We start from the raw sequence: 24392 nt of genomic DNA, 5'->3' as shown, positions 1-24392 counted from the left end.
ATGGTGACTTTATTGGTGACTATTGGTTGATCAGAGTCCTATTTATGAGTCGGATTTATGGATCTATTTCTGGAAGCCGGAGGTTTGATCCTGGAAGTGTGATCAGAGGGTTCCGTTTATTTCGGATCCCTGGGCTGAATTTGAGGATGCTCAGATGTGGATATGGTTCAGTTGACTTGGGTTCAGATGACTTTGGGTTTCAGATGAAGTTGTGATACCAGAGTTCGAGCCGAAGCTTCGATCCTGCGCTGTGTGACGATCAGCCGACCAGTCTTGGCTCCCTCATTTGCATCATAGCATGTTTATCTTCAAAAAAATATATGTATAATAATGCATGAAAAAAGTTAACCTGCATATACATCACGCACATCATACACATACCATATTGCATAACAGGTGTTCTTGTGCCGACTTCTCACTCTGGTTCCTGTGTCAGGCAGGATAGCTGATCAGCGACCACACCGGTATTCTACCAGACTTAATCAGCGCAGAAGCATGGATCAGGTTCAGACTGAATTAGCTGAGATGAGGGCGAACATGGCCCAATTTTTGACAATGATGCAAGGGGTTGCTCAGGGTCAGGAGGAGCTCCGTGCTTTGGTTCAGAGGCAAGAAACGGTTATTCAGGCGTCTAACCGTGGTTCACCTGTTACTCCACCTGGTTTTGAGACTGTTAATGTTGCTGCTGCTCCTGGTCATGGTTATGCTACAGGAGAAGAACTCAGAGGGATAAGAGTTGATGGTCAGCCTCTTGCTGCAGAGGCCAATGCTAGAGCCACCAGGGCTCCGGTGCGTCATCCAGCTCCTATTGTCGACAGACAAGAGGACATGTTCACAATGCTGAGTGAATATGATGGTGATGTTGGCAGAATTGAGGATAGGGATCGTAAGGTCGATGCCCTGGCTGAAAAAATAAGAGCGATGGAATGCCAGAACTCTCTCGGGTTCGATGTCACGAACATGGGGTTAGTAGAAGGTCTGAGAATTCCCCATAAATTCAAGGCACCCACCTTTGACAAGTACAATGGTACTTCTTGCCCTCGCACTCATGTGCAGGCCTACTATCGGAAGATCTCGGCATATACAGATGACGAGAAAATGTGGATGTATTTTTTCCAGGATAGCCTATCTGGGGCATCTCTGGATTGGTACATGGAGTTGAAACGAGATTCTATCCGATGTTGGAGGGATCTGGGAGAAGCTTTTCTCAGACAGTACAAACACAACATGGATATGGCACCGAGCAGGACTCAGCTGCAGAGTCTGTGCCAGAAAAATAACGAGAGCTTTAAAGAGTACGCCCAGAGGTGGCGTGAACTTGCTGCCAGAGTTCAACCCCCTATACTGGAAAGGGAGTTGACTGATATGTTCATTGGCACGCTGCAAGGGGTATTCATGGACCGAATGGGGAGTTGCCCATTCGGAAGCTTCTCTGATGTAGTGATCTGTGGTGAGAGGACGGAAAGTTTAATCAAGGCTGGGAAGATTAATGATGTGGGTTCCTCTTCATCAAAGAAACCTTTCTTTGGGGCACCTCGCCGTAGAGAAGGTGAAACTAATGCTGTTCAGCATCGCCGAGGGCCGAACAGAAATCAGCATCGGTACAGATAGGTTGCTGCAGTGACCATCCCTGCACCTCAGCAACGTCAACCTCCGCAACAACCTAGACAACAACAACAACAGCAACGTCCTTATCAGCCGAGGCAGAGGCTGCAGTCTGATAGACGATTTGACCCATTGCCCATGACTTATGCTGAGCTGCTGCCTGAGTTGCTCAGGTTGGGTTTTGTAGAGTTGAGGACGATGGCTCCGCCAACTGTTTTGCCACCAGGGTATGATGCGAATGTCCGGTGCGATTTCCATTCTGGAGCACCGGGGCATAATATTAAGAAGTGTCGGGCTTTTCAGCATAAAGTCCAGGATTTGATCGATGCCAAGACGATCAATTTCGCACCTGTGCCAAATGTTGTGAACAATCCCATGCCAGTGCACGGTGCTCATAGGGTGAATTGTATCGAAGGGGTTGATTCTGAGGATTTGGTTGTCGATGTCAGTGAGATTCAGACTTCTCTGATGGTGGTTAAGGGCCGTCTGCTGAACGGTGGTGTTCATCCGGGCTGTGGTAAAGACTGCTTGGGCTGTGCAGAGTCAGAAAATGGGTGTGAACTACTGCGGGCTGGTATCCAGGGTTTGATGGATCGAGGTTGTGTTCAGTTTGGTAGGGCTGAAAACAGAGAACGTGGGGTAGTGTCTACTGTCACAATCTTCTTCAAGCCGTCTGAAGGACGGGCGCCTACAACGAATGGTAATCCAGTTACTATTTCTGCACCAGTTGCTACCAACACTCCAACAACAATCATTGCTCCGATAAGAAGGACCGTGAATAGTAATGTTGTGCCTTGGAGGTATGATAATGCCTACCGAAGCAATAGAAGGGCTGAGAACAGGGTCAAGCCTTCAAATCAAGTGCCCGTAACTATCAGTGTGCCTGTCAGTAAAGCTCCTGCGGTTGTGAGTCCAGCTGTGGACAATGTGGGTGGTCCAGGAGGCTTTACTCGCAGTGGTCGGCTGTTTGCGCCTCCACCGTTGAGGGATGCCAATGCTGAGGCATCTGCCAGAGCTAAGGGCAAACAGGCCGCAGTGGACGAGACGCCTGCTCAAACAAATGTGCCTGGTGGCTCATTTGAGAAGGATGTGGAGGAATTCATGCGCATAATCAAGGAGAGTGACTACAAGATTGTAGATCAGCTCAACCAAACTCCCTCCAAAATCTCTATCCTTTCCCTGCTATTGTGCTCTGAGGCACATAGAGACGCCCTGTTGAAGATGTTAAATATGGCGTATGTACCTCAGGAGATTTCCGTCAATCAGCTTGAGGGTGTAATTGCTAACGTGAGTACCCGACACGGTGTGGGGTTCACAGATCTTGATTTGACACCCGAGGGTCGGAATCATAACAAAGCCTTACACATCACCATGGAGTGTAAGGGGGCTGTGTTGTCTCATGTGTTGGTGGACACCGGGTCTTCGTTGAATGTGCTGCCTAAGCAGATATTGAAGAAGATATCGATTGAAGGGGTTGTGCTGACGCCAAGCGACCTGATTGTTCGGGCTTTTGACGGATCCAAACGTTCTGTGTTTGGGGAAGTTACTTTGCCCATGAAGATAGGTCCTGAGGAGTTTGACATTGTCTTCTATGTCATGGACATCCAGCCTGCTTATAGTTGTCTTCTGGGACGTCCATGGATACATGCAGCGGGGGCAGTCTCGTCGACTCTCCATCAGAAGCTCAAGTATGTCTGGAACGGTCAGATTGTGACCGTGTGCGGTGAAGAAGATATCTTGGTGAGTCATTTATCCTCGTTCAAATACGTCGAGGTGGATGGCGAGATCCACGAAACTTTGTGCCAGGCGTTCGAGACGGTGGCTATTGAGAAGGTGGCGTGTGCTGAACAGAGGAAGCCAGGTGCTTCAATCACTTCTTACAAGCAGGCTAAGGAGGTTGTTGACTCTGGTAGAGCTGAAGGCTGGGGCAAGATGGTGGACTTGCCTGTCAAAGAAGACAAATTTGGCATCGGTTATGAGCCTCTCCGAGCAGAGCAGGGGGCAACAGGTCCAAGTACCTTCACCAGCGCTGGGCTGATGAATCATGGTGATGTCTTTGCTACTGAAGGTGAAGATGTTGACAGTGATTGTGATCTCGGCTGCTGGGTCCGCCCGAGTGCACCAGGGGAGGTGATCAACAACTGGACTGCAGAGGATATAGTCCAAGTTACTCTTCAGACAGAGTAATTTTCTTTTGTTTTTTTTCATTCTGCACAAAACCCTACGTTCTGCCCAAGGCGTAGTGGTTCATTGTAGGGCCTCATGTTTCAATTTTTATCATTAATAAAGGACGTTTTGCAAACAATTTTGTGATCACTGTCTTTCTATTTTTGTTTTTTTATTTTTCAAAAAAAAATAAAAATGGCAATGTTTTTGTTTTTGTGACTTTCTTGAAATCTTTTTCTAAAATAAAGCATTAAACATGCAGAAGTGACCTTATGGCATCCACTATGAACAAATCTGTTATGGCTCAGTACGATTTCGACAATCCCATCTACCAAGCTGAAGAGGAGAGTGATGAAGACGGTGAACTCCCGAAAGAATTGGCCAGATTTTTGAAGCAGGAGGAAAGGGTCATCCAACCTCATCAGGAGGAGTTGGAGATTGTGAATCTTGGTACTGAGGACGCCAGAAGAGATATCAAGATTGGGGCTGCTTTGAAACCTGAGGTCAAGAGCAAATTGATTGAGATGCTGAGAGAGTACATGGAGATATTCGCCTGGTCTTATCAAGATATGCCTGGGCTGAATACTGATATTGTGGTTCATAGACTACCTCTCAGAGATGATTGTCCTTCGGTCAAGCAGAAGCTTCGTAGAACGAGTCCTGATATGGCAGTGAAAATCAAGGAAGAGGTTCAAAAGCAGTTCGATGCTGGTTTCTTGTCAGTGACAACTTACCCACCGTGGGTGGCCAACATTGTTCTTGTGCCGAAGAAGGATGGCAAAGTCATAATGTGTGTCGATTACCGGGATTTGAACAGGGCGAGTCCGAAAGACGATTTCCCATTACCTCACATTGATGTATTGGTGGATAATACGGCTCAATCCTCGGTATTCTCTTTCATGGACGGTTTCTCGGGCTATAACCAGATCAAGATGGCGCCAGAGGACATGGAAAAGACGACATTCATTACACCTTGGGGCACGTTCTGCTACAAAGTGATGCCATTTGGGCTGAAGAATGTCGGTGCTACCTATCAGAGGGCAATGACGACTCTCTTTCATGACATGATGCACAAAGAGATTGAAGTGTACGTGGATGATATGATTGCGAAGTCGCGGACAGAAGAGGAGCACCTGGTTAATTTGCAGAAGTTGTTTGACAGATTGGTCAAGTTCAAACTGAGGCTGAATCCGAACAAGTGTACGTTTGGGGTGAGATCAGGGAAGCTGTTGGGCTTCATTGTCAGTGAAAAAGGGATTGAGGTTGATCCAGCAAAAGTCAAAGCTATTCAGGAAATGCCTGAACCGAAAACAGAAAAGCAGGTTCGTGGGTTTTTAGGGAGATTGAACTACATTGCAAGGTTCGTATCTCACCTAACTGCCACGTGCGAACCAATTTTCAAATTGCTGAGAAAGAATCAGGCAATCAAATGGAATGATGATTGTCAGAAGGCTTTTGACAAGATTAAAGAGTATTTACAGAAACCTCCAATCCTAATTCCTCCAGTCCCGGGGAGACCATTGATAATGTACCTGTCAGTGACCGAGAACTCGATGGGGTGTGTATTGGGACAACATGACGAGTCTGGTCGAAAAGAGCATGCCATATACTACCTTAGCAAAAAGTTTACCGACTGTGAAATCAAATATTCACAGCTTGAGAAAACTTGTTGTGCTTTGGCCTGGGCTGCTCGCCGACTGAGGCAGTATATGTTGAACCATACTACCTTGTTGATTTCTAAGGTGGATCCAGTGAAATACATCTTTGAGAAGCCGGCTCTCACTGGACGTGTTGCCCGTTGGCAGATGATCTTAACAGAGTATGATATCCAGTACACGTCGCAGAAGGCTATCAAAGGTAGTGTATTGTCAGACTATCTCGCCGAACAACCGATCGATGATTATCAGCCTATGATGTTTGAATTCCCTGATGAAGACATCATGTATCTTAAGATGAAAGATTGCGAAGAGCCTCTTGTCGAGGAAGGACCGGATCCTGATGACAAGTGGACATTGATGTTTGATGGGGCTGTGAATGTGAATGGTAACGGTGTTGGTGCAGTACTGATCAATCCTAAAGGTGCTCATATACCCTTTTCTACCAGATTGACTTTTGATGTCACCAATAATGAAGCTGAGTATGAGGCTTGTATCATGGGGATAGAAGAAGCCATTGATTTGAGAATCAAAACACTTGACATATTTGGAGATTCAGCTCTAGTGATCAATCATGTCAATGGAGATTGGAATACTAACCAGCCGCATTTGATCCCGTATAGAGATTACACCAGAAGAATACTGACGTTCTTCAAGAAGGTGAAGTTGTATCATGTCCCTCGGGATGAGAATCAGATGGCTGATGCTTTGGCCACTTTATCCTCCATGATAAAGGTTCATTGGTGGAATCATGTGCCACATGTTGCGGTGAATCGACTCGAGAGGCCTGCGTATGTGTTCGCAGCCGAGTCTGTTATGATTGATGAGAAACCGTGGTATTATGACATCAAGAACTTCCTCAAGACTCAGGAGTATCCTGAAGATGCGTCAAAGAATGACAAGAAAACCCTGAGAAGGCTAGCTGGAAGCTTTTATTTGAATCAGGATGATGTGTTGTACAAGAGGAACTTTGACATGGTCTTGCTCAGATGCGTGGATAAACACGAAGCAGACATGTTGATGCAAGAAGTGCACGAGGGTTCGTTTGGTACCCATGCTGGTGGTCATGCAATGGCTAAGAAACTGCTGAGAGCCGGTTATTACTGGATGACCATGGAATCCGATTGCTTCAAATATGCTCGGAAGTGCCATAAATGCCAGATCTATGCTGATAAGGTGCATGTACCACCAAGCCCGTTGAATGTCATGAACTCGCCTTGGCCGTTCGCCATGTGGGGCATCGACATGATTGGGAAGATCGAGCCTACTGCTTCGAACGGACATCGCTTCATCCTGGTCGCGATTGACTACTTCACCAAGTGGGTGGAAGCAGCTTCCTATGCTAACGTTACCAAACAAGTGGTTGCCCGGTTCATCAAGAAAGAAATCATCTGTCGTTATGGAGTTCCTGAGAGGATCATCACTGACAATGGTTCGAATCTCAATAACAAGATGATGAAAGAGCTTTGCAGAGATTTCAAGATTGAACATCACAATTCTTCTCCTTACAGACCAAAGATGAATGGTGCTGTAGAGGCGGCAAACAAGAATATCAAGAAGATTGTGCAGAAGATGGTCGTTACGTACAAGGATTGGCATGAGATGTTGCCTTTCGCTTTGCATGGGTACCGTACCTCAGTGCGTACGTCGACCGGGGCAACCCCGTACTCCCTTGTGTATGGTATGGAAGCAGTCCTACCCGTTGAAGTGGAGATCCCTTCTCTGAGGGTATTATTGGATGTCAAGCTAGACGAAGCCGAGTGGATTCGAACAAGGTTTAATGAGTTGAGCCTTATCGAAGAGAGACGGCTAGCAGCTGTGTGCCATGGGCAGTTATATCAGAGAAGGATGAAGCGAGCCTTTGATCAGAAAGTGCGGCCTCGGACATTTCAGACTGGTGATTTAGTTCTGAAGAGGATCCTTCCTCCCGGTACAGATAACAGGGGCAAGTGGACTCCTAATTACGAAGGTCCATATGTTGTGAAGAAGGTTTTCTCCGGTGGAGCCTTGATGCTTACAACAATGGATGGGGAAGACTTTCCGTCCCCTGTTAACTCAGATGTAGTCAAAAAATACTTCGCATAAATTGACCCGCTGGACAAAAAGAACAAAAGAGTCCAGGCAAAAAAGGGTATCCCGGCGAACCAAAAAAACAGAAAGAAAAGGTTCGGGCAAAAGTTAGGGATAAAATGAAAAGAATTTGTACACCCGGTAAGTCGAAAACCCGCAAGGGCGGCTTAGGCAAAAATGGATATCCCGGTGGATTGAGAACCCGAAAGGGCGATCCAGCCAAAAGAGGGATTAGAGCGAAGACTACAGTCTGAGTCATCTGTACATCTTCACGCTTCGTTGTCTGCCATCTCGAAAGATGTGATCGGTCCAGTTGTTCTTCTCAGAAAGCAAGGAAGTTGGGAGGAAAACCGATGATCTGTGAGTTATAACAGGATTGGGAAATAGTGGATGCCGTGTTCACATTGCCATTAGGATAGTTTATTTTCCTTTTGTGCGCAATTACCTCTTTCTAGGAATTGCCTCCCATTGTATTCGCCTTTTCAGGCGCATTTTCAATCAATAAAATTCGTTATTCAGATAAATAGCTCTCTTGTTTTTATTTTACTGTTTTGTTTGCAAAAACGTCCGAATTTTTGATAAACATTGCATATAAAAACATGAAGGCTTAACGATAACTTGCAGAAAGATAAAAACATTTGAAAATCATTTTGAACGTTGAGGACACTTGAGCATATTTCGTCCATGTACCCCTGGGGCATATTGTTGTGCTGTTTTGCAGGTCGTCGTCTGTAAGCGTTTCCCCCAGCAGATGTTTTTCTAAACAAGTTTGGAAGTTTTCAGAACTGTGTTCCCCTGCAGAGGTGTTTGTGGATGGTGTCCTCTTCCCCAGCAGATCCAAGGATTGCCTAACCCCAGTAGGCAGGTGTTTGCAGATTTCCCAGTGGGTGTATTTCTCAGCGAATGTTTTCCCCAGGAGGGTCTCCCAGTGGAATTTATCAGTGAAATGTTGTTCCCCAACAGAGTTGTACTCTTCCTCAGCAGAGAGGTGGGTTATCCCTAGCAGGGTGGCTGTCCCTAATAGAGATCCCGAGCAGAGTTTGGTGTTGACAGATCTTCCTCAGCAAATTCCCCGAGTGGAGCGGGTTTCAACGAAATATATCTCCAGCAGTTATCCTACCTGTGGATTAAGGAGTATTCCGGAGCGGAGTGTCACAGGTATCCCCAGCTGAGTTTATCCTGCGTAGGGTTTGGGGTGGGTCGTCCCCAACGGAGTAGCAGTTATTCCCCGAAGCAGAGTATCTTACCTGTGGATTGGTCGGTTTCCCCAGTGAAGTCGCCCGGTTATCCCTGGCAAAGCTCTATTACTCCCCAGAGAGTTACGTTGGGTTCTGTCATACGGTGAACTGGACTTTATTGGATTTGTAATCGCAATGTCGCGGTTAGCAAGAGTCGCCACCGACTTTTCTTTTATCCCATAAGGAAAGGCGGAAAAGAACAGGAAAGACCTTAATTTTAAATTCTTAGGTTCGGGAGGTACTTTATACAAAGGGAAGGTATTAGCACCCTTTGTATCCATGGTTATCCATGGGCTCTTAATTGCTCAATCATTTATGTTTTCTAGTTTGAAAAAGGTAGTTGAGAACTGTGTGAAAAATGTTTTGAAAATGAGAATTTAACTTTGTAATGATTCTTGCATGAATGTATACAAAGTGGTTATCTCGTTTGGTTTCTCGAAAGTGGTTTAGAAAAATATAACTCGGCAATGATCCTAGTATGGATGTATGCTAAGTGGTGATTTTCCAAAAGATATTTGAAAGGTGTGGGGTGTGAAAAGCATTTTTCTATTATGAATGAGCAATTAAGGTTATACCTGTCCGAGGTCTTTCTGGGCATTTCCCATCCTTATGAGGGTAAAACTGTCCTTACTATTGAGAAGTAAGTAGTTTTATCCTGGGGATGTATAAGGGTCATCGTAGGGTCATCGATAGGTCATTGAAGGCAACAGTTGTGAGGATACCTTAGCATTCGAAGGGACTATCATCATTTAACCGTAGGCTACACCGAAGGGTCATCGAGGGACGAAATCGTATGTTCGAAGGCAACATCCGAGGGACTATGATGATTTTACCGAAGGGTCTTTGCTAAGGATATCCCCATATTCGCGGGACATGACCGTATTACGTAACCGTGGGGTAATAAAGAGAGGTCCGATATCATTAATTTAAAGTCCATGTTTTAAGTTCATTAGGTAATTATGGTGAATTTCCACATTAAAACCAACACATTAAAATCAATCAATACATTAAAAAATCGACACATTAAAATTAATTGGTAATCAATATGAATCTCCACAAAAGTCTCTCACACGTAAGGGTACCTAGCCGGCCACTTCATTGGGGATATGGAAGCTTTTACATCATTCAACGCACGGGTTAGAGCATAAGGATAAAATACGATTTGATTAATACCATAAAATGCCATAAAATAACAGTTAGAGTTCAGGCCAAATGATGCAACAATAATGAAACACACATAAAATGGAACAGCGAAGGGACAAAGCAGCCACTGTCCCGTTCGCTGCTACCTCGCCTAGCGAAGGCTCAGCGAAGGCTCGCTGCAGGCTCGCCTAGCGATGAGCTAGCGAGCGACCACGGGTTTGGAATTTCAGAACAGCATGACTCCCGCATATTACATATCTTATCACATTCAATTACAGCAATAACATGGTCCAATATTTATGATGTTCAGACACATTTAAGCTTGCATGCAAAGTATGAACTCGTATCCAAAAATTCAATATATCATGCGGTGTTACGCATTCAGAGCTTATGGAATGAAGACATAAAACGGTAATGATACACAAACCTGTTGGCAACCTAGTGATGATGCTGAATTGACGGATCCTTGCTGGTGTCGGGTTGCGTTGGGCAGCGGTAACTCCGGTGCGGATACGTGGCCGTCAAAGTTCCCGTGCTAGGGTTTCCGTCCGTCTTTCTCTGCTTTTCCGTGTTGGTTCTCCGTTTTTCGTCTCTCTCTGGGTTGTCTTTTTCGTGGCAGAAGAGCATGTATTTATAGTAGTGGCAATGGTGACCTAATGGGCTTGAAATGAGGTCCAAAATTTCCAATTTTCGCAAGCTTCGCTAGGCGAAGGAATTACTCGCCTAGCGAGCAAATTAGGTTTGGGCTTTTTCTGGACCTGACGCTTCGCTGGGCGAGTGGCATGTTGAGATATTCGCTAGGCGAAGGATCTGCTCGCCTAGCGAGCAAGCTACTTTGGGCCGCCTGTGGATTAGGCCTGTAGTGAGCTGGGCTCTTGTCCATTTGGCATCAGTGCCTTGCAGAACAAGTCAGAGGGTCTTGGAAAATGCTTTGTAACACCAATGGGCAAATTTTGGGGTATGACAGCTGCCCCTGTTCAATATTCTCGAACCGAGAGAGTAGAACGGCATATGCCGTTCGTGGTCTGGAGGTGAAAGATTATTGAACACCAGAATGCCCCGAAAATTTGCGCTTATCCATCAGTCTTGACGGAGATGGGCTTAAAGATGCCATCCAAGAAACTTCCAGATTGCGTCGTACGTTAGACGATATCTAGAGACAGGGGTGTCACACCGGGTCATACATCAGACCGTATAATGAGTCCTCCATTATGCCGTCGACTTCGCTGGGGAGTCAGAGTATGCTATATGCTGCTGGGGATAATGGATCAGAATGGATCATACACTGGACCATATCTGGGTATCAGAGTGAGCTGTTCGTTAGGCGGATGACTTTGATGGGGATGAAAGGTCAGAATGGATCGTATGCTAGATCGTATCTGAGTTGCAGAACGGGCCGTACGTTAGGCTGAATCTGCTGAAAAGGGAGTAGTCGTGTACCAGACCACCATTCAGAAATGTACCTGTCCGAAGGTATCACCTGAGTAAGGCTGTAGCCATATACCAGACTATCATTCAGGAATGTACCTGTCCGAAGGTAGCACCTGAGAAAGGGAGTAGCCGTATACTAGATTACCATTCAGGAATGTACATGTCCGAAGGTAGCACCTGAGAAAGGGAGTAGCCGTATACTAGACTACCATTCAGGAATGTACCTGTCCGAAGGTAGCACCTGAGAAAGGGAGTAGCCGTATACTAGACTACCATTCAGGAATGTACCTGTCCGAAGGTAACACCTGAGAAAGGGAGTAGCCGTATACTAGACTACCATTCAGGAATGTACATGTCCGAAGGTAGCACCTGAGAAAGGGAGTAGCCGTATACTAGACTACCATTCAGGAATGTACCTGTCCGAAGGTAGCACCTGAGAAAGGGAGTAGCCGTATACTAGACTACCATTCAGGAATGTACCTGTCCGAAGGTAACACCTGAGAAAGGGAGTAGCCGTATACTAGACTACCATTCAGGAATGTACCTGTCCGAAGGTAGCACCTGAGAAAGGGAAGTAGCCGTATACTAGACTACCATTCAGGAATGTACCTGTCCGAAGGTAGCACCTGAGAAAGGGAGTAGCCGTATACTAGACTACCATTCAGGAATGTACCTGTCCGAAGGTAGCACCTGAGCAAGGAAAGTAGCCGTATACTAGACTACCATTCAGGAATGTACCTGTCCGAAGGTAGCACCTGAGAAAGGGAGTAGCCGTATACTAGACTACCATTCAGGAATGTACCTGTCCGAAGGTAGCACCTGAGAAGATGAAGGTTTAACTTGGTCGTACATTAAACCATACTTGAGTTGTTGAAGATCAGAATGGATCGTACGTTAGATCGTATCTGAGCTAGAGGTCCAAATGGGTCGTACGTTAGACCGTATGGGAGTTGCTGAGAGTCAGAATGGATCGTACGTTAGACCGTATCTGAGTTGAAAGAGTCATATGTTGGACCGAATCAGAATGAACCGTACGTTAGGCTGTATCTGATAATATTTGTTGCATTGGCGATAAATGTCCGGGAGTATATCTGGGAGGTGTAGTTGAATCCTGAATGTAATTGATACAGATGTCCGTCTGGATGGACCTTTGTGTTAATTGTATCAAGAGGATAATTAACCTGAAAAACAACATTAGCCTCATGCAATGTCATGATGCATGAGATGTTTTATGCCTGCGAACCTGGTATGCATGTATATGCCTGTATATGAAATGATGTAAAGTGTATGATGCGGAATGAAATAAATGTGGGCGTTGTATGCAGGTATGTAATATGAAATGGTGTAATGAATGCATTAGGCGCCTGAAACATTCCTCCAGGGGACACTACTGGGGAGATAGATCTCAGTCTGCTGGTCGGAGACATTGGTATTGATGGCCCTTCCTTAGCTGGGGGATACTTGATTTCGGTCTGACGATGAAAACACTCAACAGAGCCTGGCTGGGGATGGAAGAGATGATCCGTCTGTCTGGTGGTGCCGACCTCTTCTGGGGATAATTGGCGTTGCCGGGGAATCGGATTAACAACGGACTCCTTGGGGAAGCGTGATTAGACCTTCTCCTCGACCCTGAAGTCGTGTAGTAATTGCTATTGCTATTTTAGGCATGCATTTTTGTAAACATTGGTCATATTCAAGTGTATAAGTCAATTCAAATTAAATCCATGGACGTTTACGCAAATCAAAACAGAAAAGGTAAAACTAAAAGCATCTTTTTGGAAATTGTATTGATTTTGAAAGGGGGCCTATAAACAGGCAATTTATGTACAAGGAGACGGAAATCCTAGTAAGAGGAAATTGTCAAGAAAAAGAGAAAGCTATGCAGAAAAAGTCCTATCGATTCTAATTCCACCACTGTCATTATGTCTTTAAGCATCTCATCTCCTGCTGTCGGATAGAAGTGATTGCTTGTTCAGTCCCTGGAACTTGGTTGAAGGGGCAGAGAACGGGACATAGTCATACGCTTTAATCCCTAATTTTTGCCTGGACCGCCTTTTCAGGTTTTCAGCCCACCGGGATACCCTTTTTTGCCCAAGCCTCCTTTTCAGGTTTTCGACTTGCCGGGTGTACATTTGTTATATGTTTATCCCTAATTTTTGCCCGAACCCTTTTGGTTCGCCGGGATGCCCTTACTTTTGCCTAGGTACGTCGACCTAGCGGGTCTCTTTTATGCGTAGTATTTTTTAACTATGTCCGCGTTCACAGGATGCGGGAAATCTTCGCCATCCATTGTAGCAAGGATCATGGCTCCACCAGAGAATACCTTCTTAACCACAAACGGCCCTTCGTATGTGGGAGTCCACTTGCCTCTGGGGTCACCTTGTGGTAGAATGATACGCTTGATCACCAAGTCGCCTACCTGATATACCTGTCTCTTGACTCTTTTGTTAAATGCTTGGGTCATGCGCTTCTGGTATATCTGCCCGTGACAAACAGCCGCAAGTCTCTTCTCGTCAATCAAGTTTATTTGATCGAGTCGAGTCTGAATCCATTCATCTTCGTCTAAGCCCGCCTCTTTCATGATTCTTAGAGAAGGAATCTGGACTTCCACTGGTAAAACAGCTTCCGTTCCGTAGACTAAAGAGAAAGGAGTTGCCCCTGTCGAAGTGCGTACTGAAGTGCGATAACCATGGAGAGCAAATGGTAACATCTCATGCCAGTCTTTGTACGTTACTGTCATCTTTTGTATGATCTTCTTGATGTTCTTATTAGCAGCCTCCACGGCGCCATTCATCTTTGGCCGGTACGGAGAAGAATTATGATGCTTCATTTTGAACTGCGTGCAGAGTTCCGTAATCATCTTGTTATTCAAATTAGTACCATTGTCCGTGATAATTCTTTCAGGGATGCCATACCGACAAATAAGACTATTCTTGATGAACCGTGCCACCACATTCTTGGTGACAAAAGCGAAGGAGGCTGCCTCTACCCACTTTGTGAAGTAATCAATAGCGACGAGAATGAAGCGATGTCCATTGGAAGCCGTAGGTTTAATCTCTCCGATCATATCGATGCCCCACATTGCAAAGGGCCAAGGAGCTGTCAACACATTCAATGGAGCAGGAGGCACATGTACTTTGTCCGCATAGATCTGACACTTGTGGCAGGTTCTGGAGTGACGGTGGCAATCAGCTTCCATGGTAGACCAATAATACCCTGATCTCAGAATCTTCTTGGCCATGGTATGTCCATTAGGATGAGTCCCAAAAATACCGTCATGCATGTCTTCCATAATCTTTTCCGCTTCCTTTTTATCCACACAGCGAAGCAGAGTCGAATCATGATTACGTTTGTATAACACTCCATTACTCAGAAAGAATTTAGCGGAGAACTTCCTCAGGAATTTTCTGTCATTGATGGATGCCCCTTCAGGGTATTCCTGAGCTTCTAAGTATCTTTTTACGTCGTGGAACCAAGGTTTTTCCCGTACCTCCTCAGTGTCAAGTTCATAACAGTGTGCTGGTTCATCTAATCGTTCAATGGTAATCATGGGAGCTTCACCGTCCCATCTGACTCTGAACATAGATGACATGGTAGCCAATGCGTCTGCCAGCTGATTCTCTTCTCGTGGGATATGTTCAAATGTTATCTCTTCAAAGTATGGGATCAATGTCATCACCTGCTCGCGATAAGGGATGAGATTTGGATGTTTAGTATCCCATTCCCCATTGATCTGACTGATTACCAAGGCCGAATCTCCGTACACACTCAAAAGCTTGATTCGCCAGTCTATAGCAGCCTTGAGTCCAAAAATACATGCTTCATACTCAGCCATATTATTGGTGCAATGAAAACATAGTCTAGCAGTGAGAGGTGTATGGTAACCTCCGGGAGAAATGAGTACAACCCCAACACCATGGCCCAATGCATTAGAAGATCCATCAAAGACCATAGTCCATCGGGATCCCCATTCGGGTCCTTCATCTGGTTTAGGTTTTTCATTATCCGTAACAAACATGACATCCTCATCTGGGAACTCAAAATTCATAGATTGGTAATCATCCACCGCTTGATGAGCCAAATGATCAGCCAGCACGCTTCCTTTTATTGCTTTCTGGGTAGTACATTGGATATCATACTCTGTTAAGATCATCTGCCATCTCGCTATTCTTCCGGAGAGGGCAGGCTTCTCGAACATGTATTTGATGGGATCCATCCTAGAAATCAACAAAGTGGTCTGATTCAACATATACTGTCTTAGTCGGCGAGCAGCCCAGGCCAAAGCACAGCAAGTTCTCTCGAGCAGTGAGTATCTTGTTTCACAGTCGGTAAACTTTTTGCTCAGGTAGTATATGGCATGCTCTTTTCGACCAGACTCGTCATGTTGCCCCAATACACACCCCATTGAACTTTCTAACACGGTCAAATACATGATTAGAGGTCTTCCTTCGACTGGTGGTATCAGAATTGGAGGTTCCTGGAGATATTTCTTGATTTTGTCAAAGGCTTCTTGGCATTCGTCATTCCATATCATTTCTTGATTTTTCCTCAGTAATTTGAAGATGGGTTTGCAGGTAGCGGTCAAGTGGGAGATAAATCGGGCAATGTAGTTCAAGCGTCCCAAGAAACCTCTGACCTCTTTCTCCGTACGGGGAACTGGCATTTCTTGAATAGCTCTCACTTTAGCCGGGTCAACCTCAATTCCTTTACCACTGACAATAAAGCCCAAGAGTTTACCGGATCTTACTCCAAAAGTGCATTTGTTCGGATTCAATCTCAACTTGTACTTCTTCAGCCTCTCGAACAGTTTGTATAAATGATCGAGATGCTCTTCTTCAGTATGAGATCTAGCTATCATGTCATCCACATATACTTCTATCTCATGATGAATCATATCGTGGAACAAAACCACCATAGCACGCTGGTATGTTGCCCCGGCGTTCTTTAGACCGAACGGCATTACTTTGTAACAGAAAGTGCCCCATTGCGTCACAAACGTAGTTTTCTCCATGTCCTCAGGTGCCATCTTAATCTGGTTATAACCCGAGAATCCATCCATGAATGAGAATACTTTGTGTTGAGCGGTGTTATCTACCAGAACATCAATGTGTGGGAGTGGAAAGTCGTCTTTGGGACTTGCTTTATTCAGGTCTCGGTAATCTACGCACATTCGCACCTTACCATCCTTCTTTGGCACAGGCACCACATTAGCAACCCATTGAGGATAAGAAGTAACAGCTAGGAAACCGGCATTGAATTGCTTCATAACCTCGGCTTTGATTTTCTCAGACATTTCGGGACGCATGCGGCGAACCTTTTGCTTGACAGGACGGCAGTCTTCCTTCGTAGGCAGCCGATGCACCACTATATTAGTATCCAACCCAGGCATGTCTTCATAAGACCAGGCGAAAACCTCTACATAGTCATGCAACATCCGAACCAATCTTTCCTTGACACTGCTTTCCAATCCTGCTCCTATTTTGACTTCTTTTCTGTCTACCTCAGTACCCAGATTTACAATTTCGAGGGATTCTTCATGCGGCTGTATAGTCCTTTCCTCTTGCAGTAATAGTCTGGCAAGCTCTCCAGGGACTTCACAATCTTCCTCACTTCCATCTTCGGCTTGGTAGATTGGATTTTCAAAGTCATAATGAACAGTAGCGGAATTATTATCAATAGGATCCAGAGTGAGTACGGATCTGCAATTTGTTACGTGAGTGTGTGTAAGAATGCATAGCTTGTTTGAAAGACGACAGGAAAAATAAAGAGCGCAATATTTGAATGCGAAATGTCCATTGATTTATTGAATATGACAATATGCTTATGAAATGACAAAACCCTTAACAAATTAGCTATTGTGCCTCGGGTATAGACACAATGCTTTACGAAGTTCAATTAAAATTTGCAATGCTAAATAGACAATAACAATTACTCCTGACTAAAGGAGATCGGGATGATGTCTTCAGCCTTCCAATTATTGAGTCCATTGCCAATTGTTGGGTAGATCCAGCTATCCAGGTCGCAATCACTGTCAGCATCTTCTACCACATTGATTTGATCTTTGACCATCTTTTCAGAGTTGAATCCCAGACCAGCTTTGTCAGACTTGTACGGTACGTTGATCAGTTGACCCCAGCCAGTACAGCCACCATCTTCCACTACAGCTTGAGCATCTTTCAGAGAAATCATAGCAGGAGGAGCACGAATAATCTTGGGCACACAGGGAGTTGGCTTAAGGACAGGATCGGGCGGAGAAACCACTTCAAATGACTGAGTCGGAGTCTCGAAGAATTCACCATCCATTTCAACGTATCTGAAGGTATGCACACTACTGACAATGTATTCTTCTTCCCCACACACAGTGACGATCTTACCCTCTATTGGATACCTCAGCTTTTGATGGAGAGACGAAGCTACAGCGCCTGCCTCATGAATCCAAGGGCGTCCCAGTAAGCAGGAGTAGGCAGGGCGAATGTTCATTACATAAAAAGTAGTGTTGAAGACTTGAGGTCCTATCTTGATAGGGAGAACAACTTCACCGTGGACAACACTCTTTGCACCATCGTAAGCCCGCACCACAATGTCACTAGGCTTCAGCTCAATGCTCTTGCAGTCAAGTTTCTCGAGCACGGCTTTCGGTAACACATTCAAAGAAGAGCCATTATCGATCAACACATGAGACAGGGTGATTCCTTTACACTCAATAGAGATATGCAGAGCCTTATTATGGTTCTTTCCCGCTGGTGTCAGGTCAGCATTGGAAAAACCTAGGCCACCGTCGACAGTCAGATTAGCAACATAGTTTTCGAACTGATCAACGGAGGTCTCCTGAGGTACATGGGCAGTCTTTAGGAATTTTATCAAGGCATTGGCATGAGATTCAGAAGACAACAACAAGGACAACATCGAGATTTTGGAAGGAGTGTGCCCCAACTGCTCTACCACATCAAAATCACTCTTGCGGATGATTTTCAACACTTCTTCCATTTCTCGTTTGGCAACGTCTTCAGTAGTAGCTTCGACTGGTGCCTCTGACTGGGAAGGATTGACTGGTTCCTTTCCTCGAGTCTCAGGAGCTGGGGGTGAGATTTCTGGAGAGAAGATCCTTCCACTTCGAGTAATTTTACTAGTCCCCATAACATCATTAGGATTAGCAGAATCACCAACTTGCTTTACGCCATGGATGTACACCTCACCTCCATAATTCCACGGAATGGCCTTGCTTGAGGAGTACGGTATTGGGCCAGGTGCAGTAATGATCAGGGGAGCTACCTTGGGCTCGGCAATAATCTTCACAGGTACCCTGGGAGCGGTAATCTTTACTGGAACTTTGGACCTGGCGATCATAGATATTTCTTCAATAGGGTTTTCCGTTTTAGAAACCCTTTCAAAGAGAATTGTACGGTCGTCCATCAGCCGTTGAATGCCATTTTTCAGTTTCAAACAGTCCTCGGGCCAAAGTGTGCAGAGATTGCAATCTTCAGTACAACCTGGAAATAAACCAGCTTGCAATAAGTTCCTCTTTATGATCGGGAGAGGAGATGTTAAGTTCGTTACAGTAGTGATGAGAGAACCGTCATTGAGAGCATTAACAGCCTTGTCATGATTAGGCATAGGTGCATTGATGACATTAGGAGTCTCCGGAGGCTCGAACTCAATTTCCCCAGCATCGATCATGTCCTGAATCTTATTCTTCAACAGCCAACAATCGTTTGTATCATGCCCGGGGCTATCGGAGTGATATGCACACCTGGCATTGGGATTATAACGAGGCGAAGCAGTGTTGACATTTGCAGGAGGACCTCTGAGAGTGATTAAATTTACCTTCAGCATGCTTTGCAGTGCTTGTGCTAGAGTCATATTGAGCTTGGTAAACTGCCTTCTTGGTCTGTCTTGTCTTTGCTGGAAGTTTTGAGCTGGCGGGGCTGCGATTGTCACCGCTCCAATGGCATGGTCACCGATTTTCTTATTATGACTCCTTTGACCATACACAGCATTGGATTCATTCTTCCCATGGTAGGACCTTTTACTGCTTGTAGAAGTAGTTGCCTGTAACTTTCCACTTCGAATGCCGCTCTCCACCCGTTCACCTGTCAATATAAGTTCAGTGAAACCTGACGAAGAACTCCCCAGTAGGTGGCTGTAGAATGGGCCAGTCAGGGTACCCATGAACAGGTCTACTAATTCTCGGTCAGTCATAGGGGGTTTGACTCTGCCGGCCAAATCTCTCCATTTCTGAGCGTACTCTTTGAAGCTTTCTTTAGATCCCATGGCCATATTCTGCAACTGTAGCCGAGTAGGTGCTAATTCAGAATTGTACTGGTACTGCTTATAGAAAGCCGTTGCTAAATCAGTCCAGGTGCGGATGTCAGAGCTCTCGAGCTGATAATACCATTCCAACTGAGTGCCAGACAGACTTTCTTGGAAGAAATGGATCCACAGTTTCTTATCGGTGGTATGCGGCTGAATCTTTCTCACATAAGCCCTTAGATGCATCTGAGGACAAGACGCACCATCGTACTTATTGAAAGTGGGGATTTTGAATTTGCGAGGAATGGTCACATCGGAGACCAGACCCAAACTTTCGAAATCCAGACCAGGTGTCTGCTGACCCTCCATGGCTAGCATGCGTTCTTCCAGCAGTTTGTACTTATCATCCCTTGGAGAGTACTGTTCATTTTCATACTCTTCATCAACATCCTCAGGGTTAGAGAAGTCAACATTCTCCTCCTCTGAATCATTTTCCTCTCCCTCTTCTGGGCCATTCGGGATTCCAAATTTGATTCCCGTAGCCTGTCCTTTACGCCTTCTGCCCGGGTTAATGAAGCTCACAGCTTTCTTGTCCTTCTTCTTTTCAGCCAAAAGGGCCTTCAGTTCCTCCTGCCCCTTGGATAAGCTTAACATCATCTCCTTGAACTGAGCATTTTGAGTCTGGAGATCTTTGACAGTCTGTTCGAGATCCATTTTTCTGTTTAAGAGGCAGACCGTGAGAATATGGTCTTTTAGAACACCTGTTATGCAATGCTATGTTATGCGATGCAATGTATGAAATGTTTGCAAGGACTTTCGGAATTTAACTTTGCATAAATCCCCAATAAGAGAGAAATGTTTATTGCTTTTTTTTTATCAATGTTCATTACAAAAAGAATAATAGTAAAACTACAATGAAAGCTCAGGTCTCCCAGGGGCGACTTCTTTTCGGGCGAAGATATGCATTGAGTCTTCGTTCCTCATTAAGCTGACTGGCGAGCTCTAACACTTTCTTCCTTTCTGTATTGAACTGAGCTTCGAAAGTATCTCTCTCCTCTCTCAACTGGGTCCAGGATCTTTTCAATTCCTCAGCATCAGTAGGCATATCTGGATAAGAAATGATCTGGGAAGCAACTCCTTCGACCTCTGATTCAACAATTAATGGTCCGACTGCAAGATATGGCATGACAAGTTCGCGAGCTCTGACGCGTACCCATCTGAGATAAGGCTCCATAGGAATAGAATTTTTCTTTCCTAAATTGCTCCTTTTCACCATGCCCCAAGCTCGTACAAACCTTTGGCGGAGACCTTGAGGGTCATTGTCGTAGTCAAACACTATACCTTGAATAATCATTTCATGTGGACCATCTCTTCGAGCATGCCCAAACTGACGTAGGGCTAAGGCAGGATTATAAGTAACACCCCCTCTTATCCCCATGAGTGGTACATTAGGGAATTCTCCACAACGGTCGATGAGGGTGACGTTCTCTCTGAGATTGGAACACCAACGGATGTCTGAATGGGAGAGTGCCATTATCCTTTGAGACCATTTCAGATTTTGATCATTCTTCAAGACTGATTGAGGAAGGTGCGAAATAAACCACCTAGACAACAAAGGTACGCAGCACATGAGAGTCCCTTGCCTCCTCATAGTACGAGTGTGAAGGGAATGCAAGACATCTCCAAGCAAGGTAGGCACAGGGTTATGAGTGAGGAATATCTTAATAGCATTCACATCTATGAATTGGTCCGGATTAGGGAATAACACCAAACCATAGATTAGCAATGCTAGAACATCTTCAAAAGCATGGACATTCATAACTTTTAGGAATTCTCGGGCCTTACTTATCAGAAATTTGGCAAGTAAACCTTTAATTCCACTTCTTGTTACCCAATTAGTTTCAATGTCGGACTTTGTCATGTGTAAAGCTGCGGCAACTTCTTCAGACTCCGGAATCTTTTCCAGACCACTGAAAGGTATTTGATCCAGGATAGGTATCCCAAGCAGCTGGGAGAATTCTTCTAATGTGGGTACCAACTGATAATCCGGGAAAGTGAAGCAATGATGTTTAGGATCGAAGAACTGGAATAGAACTCTCATCATATCTTCTTTGAAACCAGTGGTAACTAAATTGAGAAGATGACCATGTTTCTTGTTGAACTGAGCATGATCGGGAAGTTCTAGCACCAAATCCTTGAGTTGAGGAGAGATCGTTACAAGATTGATCCGGATAGTCTTCCTGGAAGCCATAACCTGTTCAAAGAGCAAAGCTAAATTCCTAAGTCCTTGAAATGGTTAGTATGATAATGCCATGATGCCATGATGTTATGATGTTATGCTGTTATGCAAGCACAGACATGTCACACAACAATCATTCCTAGGTTTTAAGGCTTGCATGAGTTCCATAGGTAAGTACCCTCCCCACTGAAGTTTGGTTGGTTCAACCTGTCCTAGAATAGTAACCGGGTTCTAGAAGGATCTCAAATCATCGACCTTTCCTTAAGTCCACTTCAGTGCAACACCAAGTGGTTGACCGAAGCTTCCCTAAAGTCCAATCTCGAAGAGTGTAGTATCGAGTATCAACCAACCTCAGTCGGAACCGAAGCCAGTTATCTCACTACTTTCTAATGGCTAGGATGAGTCAATTAGGGTTTTAAAGGTCTGGTTAATGCTCTGATGACACCACGCGGAAGCCAAATTTTTCCTCAAGTAACATGAGGAACATCAGGACAACCAAAGTGTCACATTAACCGTAGCTATCATTTTAACCATTCCAGTATACGCCGGATAGTCGCGATGATCTATTGCTACTTACCTAAGGTACACTAGATCCGGGTGTAGGATCTTTCACTCAGACAATCCCTTAAAACGAAAGCACAAATTCAAACATAAATGATTTTTTAAGGTGGACCTCTCTTTATCGTCCCCAGCAGAGTCGCCAGTTCTGTCATACGGTGAACTGGACTTTATTGGATTTGTAATCGCAATGTCGCGGTTAGCAAGAGTCGCCACCGACTTTTCTTTTATCCCATAAGGAAAGGCGGAAAAGAACAGGAAAGACCTTAATTTTAAATTCTTAGGTTCGGGAGGTACTTTATACAAAGGGAAGGTATTAGCACCCTTTGTATCCATGGTTATCCATGGGCTCTTAATTGCTCAATCATTTATGTTTTCTAGTTTGAAAAAGGTAGTTGAGAACTGTGTGAAAAATGTTTTGAAAATGAGAATTTAACTTTGTAATGATTCTTGCATGAATGTATACAAAGTGGTTATCTCGTTTGGTTTCTCGAAAGTGGTTTAGAAAAATATAACTCGGCAATGATCCTAGTATGGATGTATGCTAAGTGGTGATTTTCCAAAAGATATTTGAAAGGTGTGGGGTGTGAAAAGCATTTTTCTATTATGAATGAGCAATTAAGGTTATACCTGTCCGAGGTCTTTCTGGGCATTTCCCATCCTTATGAGGGTAAAACTGTCCTTACTATTGAGAAGTAAGTAGTTTTATCCTGGGGATGTATAAGGGTCATCGTAGGGTCATCGATAGGTCATTGAAGGCAACAGTTGTGAGGATACCTTAGCATTCGAAGGGACTATCATCATTTAACCGTAGGCTACACCGAAGGGTCATCGAGGGACGAAATCGTATGTTCGAAGGCAACATCCGAGGGACTATGATGATTTTACCGAAGGGTCTTTGCTAAGGATATCCCCATATTCGCGGGACATGACCGTATTACGTAACCGTGGGGTAATAAAGAGAGGTCCGATATCATTAATTTAAAGTCCATGTTTTAAGTTCATTAGGTAATTATGGTGAATTTCCACATTAAAACCAACACATTAAAATCAATCAATACATTAAAAAATCGACACATTAAAATTAATTGGTAATCAATATGAATCTCCACAAAAGTCTCTCACACGTAAGGGTACCTAGCCGGCCACTTCATTGGGGATATGGAAGCTTTTACATCATTCAACGCACGGGTTAGAGCATAAGGATAAAATACGATTTGATTAATACCATAAAATGCCATAAAATAACAGTTAGAGTTCAGGCCAAATGATGCAACAATAATGAAACACACATAAAATGGAACAGCGAAGGGACAAAGCAGCCACTGTCCCGTTCGCTGCTACCTCGCCTAGCGAAGGCTCAGCGAAGGCTCGCTGCAGGCTCGCCTAGCGATGAGCTAGCGAGCGACCACGGGTTTGGAATTTCAGAACAGCATGACTCCCGCATATTACATATCTTATCACATTCAATTACAGCAATAACATGGTCCAATATTTATGATGTTCAGACACATTTAAGCTTGCATGCAAAGTATGAACTCGTATCCAAAAATTCAATATATCATGCGGTGTTACGCATTCAGAGCTTATGGAATGAAGACATAAAACGGTAATGATACACAAACCTGTTGGCAACCTAGTGATGATGCTGAATTGACGGATCCTTGCTGGTGTCGGGTTGCGTTGGGCAGCGGTAACTCCGGTGCGGATACGTGGCCGTCAAAGTTCCCGTGCTAGGGTTTCCGTCCGTCTTTCTCTGCTTTTCCGTGTTGGTTCTCCGTTTTTCGTCTCTCTCTGGGTTGTCTTTTTCGTGGCAGAAGAGCATGTATTTATAGTAGTGGCAATGGTGACCTAATGGGCTTGAAATGAGGTCCAAAATTTCCAATTTTCGCAAGCTTCGCTAGGCGAAGGAATTACTCGCCTAGCGAGCAAATTAGGTTTGGGCTTTTTCTGGACCTGACGCTTCGCTGGGCGAGTGGCATGTTGAGATATTCGCTAGGCGAAGGATCTGCTCGCCTAGCGAGCAAGCTACTTTGG

At 44.7% G+C, this 24392-nt stretch overlaps 1 protein-coding gene across 1 annotated transcript in view; it reads left to right on the top strand.

Moving 5' to 3' along the window:
• Positions 1-495: 495 nt before the first annotated feature.
• Positions 496-24392, top strand: part of LOC127130967 (uncharacterized) — a 39244-nt gene continuing 15347 nt past the window's right edge. Inside the window, exons 1-4 of the mRNA XM_051059917.1 lie at positions 496-504; positions 628-891; positions 1642-2532; positions 2854-3147. Of these exons, the coding sequence (XP_050915874.1) occupies positions 496-504; positions 628-891; positions 1642-2532; positions 2854-3147 (1458 nt within the window). The remainder of the gene's footprint in view (positions 505-627; positions 892-1641; positions 2533-2853; positions 3148-24392) is intronic.

This window comes from Lathyrus oleraceus, chromosome 3, assembly GCF_024323335.1.
Source record: "Lathyrus oleraceus cultivar Zhongwan6 chromosome 3, CAAS_Psat_ZW6_1.0, whole genome shotgun sequence".
Classification (NCBI taxonomy): domain Eukaryota; kingdom Viridiplantae; phylum Streptophyta; class Magnoliopsida; order Fabales; family Fabaceae; genus Lathyrus; species Lathyrus oleraceus.
The sequence above is the reverse complement of the archived record's forward strand: the minus strand, read 5'-3'. Positions and strand labels throughout refer to the sequence as shown.